The sequence below is a fragment of the Drosophila grimshawi genome, unplaced genomic scaffold (assembly GCF_018153295.1).
Source record: "Drosophila grimshawi isolate 15287-2541.00 unplaced genomic scaffold, ASM1815329v1 contig_311, whole genome shotgun sequence".
NCBI classification, from domain to species: Eukaryota; Metazoa; Arthropoda; class Insecta; order Diptera; family Drosophilidae; genus Drosophila; species Drosophila grimshawi.
Window position 1 is genome coordinate 10,691,978 of NW_025063098.1, and position 10,418 is coordinate 10,702,395.

Consider the following 10,418-nt stretch of genomic DNA (forward strand, 5'->3'; position numbering starts at 1 on the left):
AATAAAATGAAATAATTATTAGATATAGTGTTTTGATTCTGTTTTTGATTAGAACTTGACTCAATATGTCTTAAAATATGTTAAATAACTACAGAATATAGTTTTCTCACAAACTTAATCGATTGTTGCTGTGGGAGATGGAACATTATATCATATATGTACATCATATACATATTCTATACATTACTGATCTGAAATATATATCTTTTGGGATCGAAAACTTTCTTAAGCTAAATAAATTGTGAAGTTTCTTAAAAAAAAACAAGTTTCTCATACAAAAACTTAATCGATATATTCTTAATAATATTGATCAGCTATATATATATATATATATACCCTATTGGCTGGGAAGTGTATTCCGTAAATCCAGTAAATCCTAAATTCGCGTAAATTCTAAAGGTTTCTGTTTTTACATTCATTGAATATAATTTTTTGTGTATATTTTGTAAATATAATTATTTTTGAGAGAATCTATAAACTATTCTCGAGACGACTAGGTTTTCTTAAATTACGCATATATGTCTATACATGGGATTATTGGGAGCTGTAATGGGGTCCCGGAGTGGGCACACTTTTCAGTGGCGAATCAAAGTCCACCGGCGGCAGATCAACGGTGGGCGTCTCCGGCGCCGCAACGGATCCGATGCGCTCCTGGAGCGTCTCGTACAGCTTGTGGATGTGTTCGTTGTGCGCCGTCGTCGGCTGCATGGCCTTCATCAGGGCCGCCAGGCGACCGGCGGGCAGCTTATTGTAGACATACCACAACAGCTTGAGCATGTGCCGCGAGGTGACATTCTCCCGGGTCAGACCCGCGAAGATGAACTCATCGAAGAGTGTGGTGCAAAAGTCCTCTGTGGCGAACTCCTCGCTCATCGGTATGAGCAGCGCAATCAGCGAGTGCAGGAAGGGATCCTCGTAGGCACGATCATCCTTGCAGCCGGACAAAATGGCCAGGACCCGCAGTACACCCACACGATCCCGACTGCGGGCCGTGTGTAGTGTGTAGTACATGGAGAGGATGCTGGCAACGGAGCTCTCTTGGATGTAGGCCTCGACAGCATTGGGTGCCGGACCCGAGTGCTCGATGATTGTCAGAGCGGATTCCCGCTCGTCGGGCGGCAGTTTGGCGTGCAGACTGCGACACTGATCGTCCACCATTAGGGACATGAGGGCGGGCAGAAACTTGGTCACCACCTGGCCGTCCAGTTTGGGCTCCTTGAAGTCCTGCGAGTCGATCATCACCCAGGCGCTCAGACCCAGCGCCAGCATGCGAAGCAGCAGGATCAGGATCTGATTGTCCCGCGGTATGCCATCATTGTTGATCAGATGCTGGAGTATTTTGATGGCCGATGTGGCCAGAAAATTGATAGCATACGGATCGCAGAGGGTCATCGAGAGATCGCCCAGCACCTGCTCCTGGCCCCGCTTGATGTTGTCGAGGAATCCCTGCAGCTCCCGCGAACGCTTAATGTCCACATTCTTCTCACGGATGCAGGCGTCCAGGCACCAGGTGAACTTGTGGCACGGATCAATCGAGATGATCTCCTGCACCTCAAGATCGTGCAGCGCCATCAACAGCTCTGCCCGCAGCGTGCAATAGTGGACGTTGCGTGTGCGCAGGAACAGCGTGCGGAGGAACTGCAGCACCATGTCATACAGCTTGACGCTGTTCCCGATCATTTTGGCCAGCTTCTGGACAACCTCGCCCTGTCTGCGCACCTTCGGCGTCGGCTGAAAGAACAGATTACTCAGATTGCTGTGATCGAACAGAATGTGCTCCTTCTCCCGGATATACTGCGACAGCAGCGGCGACACCTCGTCCCCAAACAGTGATTGATTGTCGCGCCAAATCTGACGCTTCACCTCGGTATCGGTGTCCGCGTACAGTTCGCGATCGCGGACCAGCACCCGCAGATACTTATCATCGATGTGCTGGGTGTTCCGGAGGATGGCCATCACAACGGGACGCAAGTATTTGACACGCACCACGGGAAAACTCTTGACGAGCAGCTCCTTCAGTTTCTTTTCGCGCTCCCGTACATCCTTCTGGCCCAGCTCGTTGATGTGGGCGATCAGCTTGTCGCGCAGCTCCTCCATCAGCGACGTATGAAAGTCCAAGCGGCGCACACCGTGCAAATCGAGCAGGGGCAACATTGGACGCAGCGATGGCAGCAGCACTCCATTCTCCAGCTGGAAACTCTCGATGGCCTTCAGTGGATCTGTGCAGGAGGTGAGTGCCTCGCGTAGAAATGCCTGACCCGGTATATTGACGTCCTCCAGGCCAGTGCCATTGTTTTTAGCCGGCGTGCTCATCTTGTTTTGGCCAATCGCAATGAATGATGTGCCAGGGCTGCACTAAATACCAATTAGATATGAGCGTCTGCTACAAGTTCACACGAAGTGTGATTTAATATTTGTATTATTTAATAAAAATTCAATACTTATAGAGACCTAATAAATATACAATTTGATTATTGATCTTGAAGTAAAACATAAATTCAAATTTCACAAATTTATGCACCAATAAAACTGTTATGCGCCACTTGTGACAAGTAGCAGTTACGATTGCAAATAACTCACATCTCTAGAAAGAGCACAAGCACAGAAAAGCAAATTGGGTGGAAAACTGGCTATGGATGTGCGGAAAATTATTTAGTGCATTTTTGGTGCCGAAAATTAAGTCGCTGCAATTGATATAAAAAAAAGTACAAAAGTGCCAACACAAAGAAACAAACTTGTAGTCAATCATCAACAGCTTAACTCTATATATGTGTGTGTGTGTGTTAAAGAGTTTCTGTTGCTGCTGCTGCTGCAGCCGGACGTATTGAGTGAAGAAGCAGAAAGAAGAGGAGAAGCAAAGGAGGAGCAGGTGGAGGAAGAGGAGGAGAAGTAAGAGCAGAAAGAGCACTCGTACTCCTAGCTGCATCGAAAAGCCTCACTGTAATTACAGCCAGCTTTGTGGGAGTTCAAGTTTAACAGCGCGCGCGTCTGTGTGCGTGTGTGCATGTGTGTGTATGTTCACAAAACAACTTCGATGTGTGTGTGTGTGGCACCCCCAAAGGCGCTCTGCAAGAACGCACTGATGTAAAGTTAAAGCAACAACAACAACAACAATAACAGCAACAACAACATCACTGTAAAGTTGTCAGTGGATAGAGGGAGAGCGGGAGAGTGGGACAACAACGGTCGCTGACTTGCCGTTTGTTTTGTGCGCACATTCGCGTGCTTGTTGTCTTTGTTTGCTGCACTTTCGGTTGGCGCTGCTCGTTTGCAACGCTTTCCAGCCAGCCAGCTTCGCCTTGTGGCCATCAGCTGGATACGGATTTTGTGACGGCGGCGACACCAACAACGCCGAAGTGGATGCCCATGCACGCGGTGGCCTGGGCATTGCCCAGGACTTTGGCATGGCCGGACCGGCCACTGGTCCCCCAGCCCATATGTACGGCGCCATAGCGCAGCAGGACAGTAAGTTGATCAGTTAATCAAATGGTTGCCACATTGCTTAAAAGTACCGAAAGATCGGGACCCCCCCTCGAAATGGTAATTTTGTTTTTTCTCTTGCACGTCTTTAATTAAATTATGTGCAAAACGCTAAAATTGAACTTTTACTGTAACTAGAGATTAATTAAATTATAATATTAAAAGCAAATTTGATGTTTAATTTGCATTTCTTTGTTTTTGCTGTGAATGATTTCAGGCAAGGTGGCAACCGCTAGCAATAATTTCCCTTTATTCTATTCTTCCTTTTGTACTAATCGTCTATTTCTCTCTCTCTCTCTCTCTCTCTTTCTCTGCCTCTGCCTCAGTTATTGTGCGGGACATGGTGCAAATGCCGCCGCCGCCGCCGTCGAATGCGCCAACGTCAGCGGATGCATGTTTGAGCATTGTGCACTCGCTGATGTGTCATCGGCAGGGCGGGGAGAGCGAGGGATTCGCGAAGCGGGCGATCGAATCGCTCGTGAAGAAGCTGAAGGAGAAACGCGACGAATTGGACTCTCTGATAACGGCAATAACAACGAATGGAGCCCATCCCAGCAAATGCGTCACCATTCAGCGCACGCTCGACGGCCGCCTGCAGGTGAGGCGCCATCTTGACCCGGCCCTGCCCCTTATCGCTTAGCGAGTAGTGTCTAAATTCAATGTTTGTTTCTGCGTTTCTCATTCTCTCTGTTTCTCTGTTTGTTTTGCGTATTTATTTTGTGGCATTTCCGGTTGCGATAGGCCGATCATTCGTCATTCATTGTTGACTATTGTCGATTAAAAAGAAATTGATAATTTCGTTTTTGACTGCAGGTCGCCGGTCGCAAGGGCTTTCCGCATGTGATCTATGCTCGGATCTGGCGCTGGCCCGATCTGCACAAGAACGAGCTGAAGCATGTGAAGTACTGCGCCTTTGCGTTCGATCTCAAGTGCGACTCGGTGTGCGTGAATCCCTACCACTATGAGCGGGTCGTCTCGCCGGGCATCGATCTGTCGGGGCTCAGTCTGCAGTCGGGGCCCAGTCGCCTGGTCAAGGATGAATACTCAGCCGGCTCACTCGTCGGCAGCATGGACATCGATGGCAACGACATCGGCACCATACAGCATCATCCCACGCAGATGGTCGGCCCGGGTGGCTATGGCTATCCGCCCCAGGGGCCCGGACCAGGTGAATACGGTATGTCCAACCATTTGCTACTCTTCATTATTCCTCATCGCTTCAGAGTATAATTTATAATTCATTTTTGTAATGAAATGTTTTCAAAAATGGTTTAGTAATTTTGATCGAATATCCATTTGAGTCTCATTGTTTGGCTAAGATCAGTTGTTTAGATGCAAATATAGTTTTTTTATTAGCTTTAAAATCAAATTAAATATTTATTATTTATTTATTTTATTACATATTTATTATACACATTTATTGTGTCTCGAAAGACGAAACTGTTTTCCAAGTAATTCTTAGTTTTTAAATTAAAATACACAATTATAATTAAGACGGACTTTGACAATTGAAAATCCAGTTAATTAGAAATAACATATTTTAAAAATTCAGATTGCTAAGCATTTGCTCTATATCTGTAAGTGTATTGATATTCATTAATTTGCCTAAGTTACACTATGTATCTAAGTTGCCATCATTTTGTGTTGCTTGGATTTTTGTTTACCTTTTTTGTTGGCTTTGTTTCTTTTATTTTGGCTTCTTAGTCACCGATGCTAATCAAATGAGTGCAATGTTTGCTGCCGGGCGCGCAATACCAAAAATTGAGCCAACGGACGGTGCCGGGCCGCGCAGTTCGTGGATGGTGCAGCAGCAGCAACAGCAGCAGCAGCCACCGCCGCGACTCAGCCAGGCTCAGGCCCAGCAGCAGCAGCAGGCAGCGCCGCAACAGCAGCAGCCACAATCCCAATCCCAGCCAGCGCCGCACACTCTTTGTAAGCCTTCTTTTTGTTGATTTCATTTTGTTTGGATGCACGCAATTAATTTGTAGTAGCATTTGCAATTGATTCTATTTAAATGCGGTCTTTGTTGTTGTTCTTCTTCTTTAATTGCAGCCGTACCTCATGGCATGCCGGGTATGGGTGCCATGAATCCTGGCCCCGGTGCAGTTATGGCGCCGCCACCCCCGCCCACACAAGCACAGAACGCCCAAGGCAATGGCGTGCATCATGCCCAGACCAGCTCACCCACAGACGCCGCCACGCTGGCAGCCATGCAACAGCAGCAGCAGCAACAGCAGCCACCGCCAGGTGGTGGTGGAGTCGGCGGCGGCGGCGGAGCCAATGGACCCAATACCGTTCCCAGCAATTCCACTGGATCCGCTGGCAGCGCTGCCCAATACTATGGAGCCCCGCCCACCGGCACACAAATGCAAAATGTCGGCAACGATGTCAGCAAGTTTGGCAACAATGCCGGTGGCAGCAACGCGGGTCCGTCTACAGTGCACGCCCAACAGCAACAGAATGGCTACGTGCCCCAGTCGAATGCCCAAGGCACGGGCGCCGGTAGCTATGGTTCGACGCAGGCGACATCTGGACAGCAGCAGCAGCAGCAACAACAGCAGGCAACCGCTGGCAATCAGGCGAATGCGGGTGGAGCTGTGGGGCAGACCAGTGGCGGGGGCGGTGGCGCTGGCGGTGGCACAGGCGGCACCTGGACCGGACCCAATACACTCACCTACACACAGTCCATGCAACCGCCCGATCCGCGCTCCATGCCGGGCAGCTACTGTAAGTGGAAGGAAATTCACTTAAAAGCCAATTATTCATGTTAATTTGTAGGGAACTCAACGCTGGGAGGGGATCTGGGTTCGCCGCAGCAGGCGCCGCAACAGCAGCAACAGCAGCAGCAGCAACAACAACAGCAGCAGCAGCCGCGTCTGCTGTCGCGTCAACCGGCACCGGAATACTGGTGCTCCATTGCGTACTTTGAGCTGGACACACAGGTGGGCGAAACGTTCAAAGTGCCGTCAGCCAAGCCAAATGTCATCATCGATGGCTACGTGGATCCGTCGGGCGGCAATCGTTTCTGTCTGGGCGCCCTCAGCAATGTGCATCGCACCGAGCAGTCCGAGCGTGCCAGGTGAGCCACCAGCCATCAGTTATCTCCATACGGAGACCATGATTTTAATCTGTGATCATTTACCACACAGGCTGCATATTGGCAAGGGTGTTCAGCTGGATTTGCGGGGCGAGGGCGATGTCTGGCTGCGCTGCCTCAGCGATAACTCTGTGTTCGTACAAAGCTACTATCTGGATCGCGAGGCGGGTCGAACGCCGGGCGATGCAGTGCACAAAATCTATCCAGCAGCATGCATAAAAGTAAGATCAATTGAATATTCTTATCCTTATCACACTTTATAGCTGATCATTTCACTTGAACCTGAACAGGTGTTTGACTTGCGACAATGCCATCAGCAGATGCACTCGCTGGCCACCAACGCACAAGCCGCTGCTGCAGCGCAAGCAGCTGCCGTCGCTGGTGTCTCCAATCAACAAATGGGCGGCGGTGGCAGAAGTAAGTGCATTGCAATTATTACAGAATGTCAGCTGGGAAATTATTATTATTAATTATCAAATTTGGTTTTGATTTTCTCTCTACATAACCAACTCTGAAATAATTTTAATTTACTAACTAACTGTTAACTAAAAACTAATGTAACTAAATTTGTTAAACAATTTTAAGGCATGACGGCTGCCGCTGGCATTGGTGTGGATGATCTGCGTCGATTGTGCATACTGCGACTGAGCTTTGTGAAGGGCTGGGGACCTGATTATCCACGTCAATCGATTAAGGAGACGCCCTGCTGGATTGAGGTGCATCTGCATCGGGCGCTCCAGCTGCTCGACGAGGTGCTGCATGCCATGCCCATCGATGGAGCCGCTGCCTGAGTGGCGAGTGGAGTAGAGTGGAGCTGTCCAACTCACCGAACACATACACATATACACAAAGCATATTTATTATTCATAGCAGCGCAACAAGCAAAGAAGATATGGGATAGAAGCGGACAGAGGAGGAAGAGGATAGATGGAAGGAGCACAGCACGTCTAAATGTTAGTTTAAGATTTAAAGTTTTTGAGCAGCGTTCGTTAAGTTAAGAGCCGAGTGCAAACAGAAGAGAGTATGAAATATTTAGCTTTGATTTGCAATTACAATTATGATTATGTTTGCCTTTAATTATTTAATAATAATTTTTATAAAAAATTTAAACATCAGCTATAAAACGTTAAGCGACTAGTTTTATGTACCATATTCAGACAGATCCATATAAACCACACACAAACACATCTATATATACACATGCATAATATATATATATTTGATAACTGACTTGCGGCACACCATTTGATGTCACTCCTCCTGCCACACACCACAATCCACACCCCAAAAAACACACACAGCATTAGACAACAACTACAGCCGCATCAGAACATAGAAAGAGAAATATCGAAGGCAAGTAAAGAAAGTAGTTGTAATATAAATGTAATAAACAGAGCATAAATTAAATACAGAATGGTAATTTTTTATGCATGCTCATAGATCTTAGCTGTGAGCTGCACCTGGTCACTTAGCCAGGCCAGCCACTCTGCTGTTATGATCCTTTCCAGGGTCACCTCGTGAAAAATCTCTACGCGACGAGTCTCAACAAACTGAAAACTTTTAAACAGACGCAGCGATGCGACATTGTCCATGTCGATTTTAGCCTCGAATTTGGTCAGAGGCAGATGCTGATGAGCGTATTTGAACATGAGAAGCATTGCCTCGCGGCCAAATCCTTTGCCACGTGCCTCGGACGTTGCTATCATGATCTCCGCCTCGGCTACATAGTGTGTTGGCGTCTCCTCATCGGGGCGCAGGAAGAGATTTGTGTCGCCCACCATGGCAGCAATCTCGTCATTGGTCTGCGCATATGTCTCAGCGCAAAGGACAATAAAAGTGAGCTTATCATTGTCCTGTCGCCAACTCTGTTGCATTGCGTACTCCTCGCTGAGGGTCAGTTCATCTGATGCGGTCTGGCTGCGCAGCGTGGCGCTGCTCATCCATTCGTGATACTTGGGCACATGGCGTGCCTCGTAGGGCACCAGCACAACGCGTTGCCCAAGCAGTTTTGTTTGCTCATTAAGTCGCATGGGCACTGAAATTAGTTTAAATGCGAAAAGGTTCCCACTTTAGAGATGCACATTTAGAGATGAGCAACAGTTAAATATCGATATATTGCTACAGATTTTCAGAGGGAAGTTTTATTACGTTTTCCCATTTAATTTTGAATAATTAAATACATAAATATAATGTATATTTTCCAGATATATATAAATATTTAACAAAAGCTCAGCTAAAAAGTTAACAATGCATATTTCCTACTGACCGATTAGTGAATATATCGAAAGCCACCGATATTTGTAATTCACAATAGTGGCTACTGGCTTTTTCAATAAACAGCTGATTGCCGCGAACGATGCGAGTTGTTAATGAAATTTTGTAAATAGCTCGTTGAATTTGTAATATGAATTAAACGAAAATGTCGGAACGCTGTCGTACCTGTGGCAAGATTATTTTTTGTCTGAATCTCAACAATCTATTTCGACAAACTGAAAGCATTATGCTCCATCAAATTGAGGCTTTAACGGGTATTTTTGTAAGCATGGATTTCGAATAAATCATCTCTGATCGAATTTATAAAGAATTTGTTTACAGTTGCTCGAGCAGATGGAATTTCCTGTGCATATTTGTGCACCTTGCGAAGTGGCGTTGCGAAATGCAATCGTGTTCCGTGAGCGCGTAATAAGGACTCAAAAGCTGCTCTTGAACAGCCAAAGCGTCGAGGATGCCCTGCAAAAAATTGACTTGGATGAATTGGAGAATCTAAACCTGAATGTGTGTGACGAGGATGATGATGCTGATCCATCCAACAGGTATGAGGAAAGCCCCGACTATGATTATGGAGCGGATGAAAACGAAACTGATACATTAGAGCAGCAGCAGCAGGAAGCGAATGATGAATTGTCATTGAATGAGGGTCAATCAGATTCAGAGTCTGTTCCGCATATAGAGACTGATGAGCCAATTGCAGAATCTGCTGCGACTGCAGCTGCTAGTGCTCCAGTGCAATCTGTGGAACGCAAACGGAAACTGTATGCAGCTCTGAATTTTGCAATCGATACGAGGAACACTCCCCGCATCAACTGGAGCAAGTTGACGGAGGATGAGATAGTGACGCTTAAACGTGAGCGACGCCGGCGTGACTGCATCTGTGAGCTGTGTGGCAGGCACTTCACGTGCCCCAGCAACTTTAAAGTGCATCTGCTACGACACAGCGGCGTGAAAAGCTTCTCCTGTAAGCAATGTCCCCTAAAGTTCTACACGCCACACCTGTTGCGGCGCCACGAATTGGCGCATCTATGCGAGAAACCCTATCCCTGTCACTATTGCGAACAAACATTTGCCGATCACAGCGGACGCATTCAGCACGAGCGCAAGTAAGTCACACTTACTTTAAGCTGTGTTTGTCTCTTTCTAAGCAAGTTTATACTTTGCAGTCGCCACACAAATTATCGGCCATACAAGTGCAGCAAGTGCGACAAGTCCTTTGCGGTGAGCAATAAGCTGAAGCGGCACATGTTCAGCCATTCCGGAGTGCGTAGTTTCCAGTGAGTATATAGATGTCCTTATATATGTTACAACTACAATTGTTTTAATTCCTTACAGCTGTGAAATATGCAAGGTGTCCTTTATGCGACGCCCCCATTTGGCTGCCCATATTCGATCCAAGGGACACGAGCAGAATGCACAAAACTACGCTGATATGTCTAATAATGTGGAAATCGATATAGAAAAAGTACTGTCATAAAATCACTTCCTATGCGTACATAATAGTTTGTAAGCTGATTTAAATGTAAGTTTTTAGAGAAAATAAAATATTTGTTTTAAATGAGCATCATGA

General features: G+C 46.8%; 4 protein-coding genes across 5 annotated transcripts; 2 read left to right on the top strand and 2 right to left on the bottom strand.

The window, feature by feature from the left end:
* Positions 1 to 321: 321 nt before the first annotated feature.
* On the bottom strand, positions 322 to 2,354 carry LOC6564153 (negative elongation factor B). Its single transcript, XM_001989675.2, has one exon. It carries the CDS (start codon positions 2,311 to 2,313, stop codon positions 535 to 537), a length of 1,779 nt encoding a protein of 592 aa, XP_001989711.1. The 5' UTR covers positions 2,314 to 2,354; the 3' UTR covers positions 322 to 534.
* Positions 2,355 to 2,623: 269 nt separating this feature from the next.
* On the top strand, positions 2,624 to 7,984 carry LOC6563824 (mothers against decapentaplegic homolog 4). Of its 2 annotated transcripts, XM_001989674.3 has the most exons (9): positions 2,624 to 3,465; positions 3,807 to 4,078; positions 4,294 to 4,657; positions 5,185 to 5,412; positions 5,533 to 6,207; positions 6,259 to 6,559; positions 6,630 to 6,798; positions 6,868 to 6,994; positions 7,163 to 7,984. In XM_001989674.3, the coding sequence occupies exons 1-9, from the start codon at positions 3,405 to 3,407 to the stop codon at positions 7,366 to 7,368; spliced, it is 2,403 nt and encodes an 800-aa protein (XP_001989710.1). In that variant the 5' UTR covers positions 2,624 to 3,404; the 3' UTR covers positions 7,369 to 7,984. The 2 variants fall into 2 exon arrangements, with proteins under 2 accessions (XP_001989710.1, XP_032593656.1); XM_032737765.2 differs by lacking the exon at positions 5,185 to 5,412 and having other exon boundaries at positions 2,625 to 3,465.
* LOC6563823 (N-acetyltransferase 9-like protein) lies at positions 7,925 to 8,612 on the bottom strand. The gene has a single exon (XM_001989673.3). It carries the CDS (start codon positions 8,605 to 8,607, stop codon positions 8,002 to 8,004), a length of 606 nt encoding a protein of 201 aa, XP_001989709.1. The 5' UTR covers positions 8,608 to 8,612; the 3' UTR covers positions 7,925 to 8,001.
* A 304-nt stretch (positions 8,613 to 8,916) lies between these two features.
* Positions 8,917 to 10,418, top strand: LOC6563822 (transcription factor Ouib). Its single transcript, XM_001989672.2, has 4 exons — positions 8,917 to 9,113; positions 9,173 to 9,954; positions 10,015 to 10,125; positions 10,184 to 10,418. Exons 1-4 carry the CDS (start codon positions 8,997 to 8,999, stop codon positions 10,323 to 10,325), a joined length of 1,152 nt encoding a protein of 383 aa, XP_001989708.1. The 5' UTR covers positions 8,917 to 8,996; the 3' UTR covers positions 10,326 to 10,418.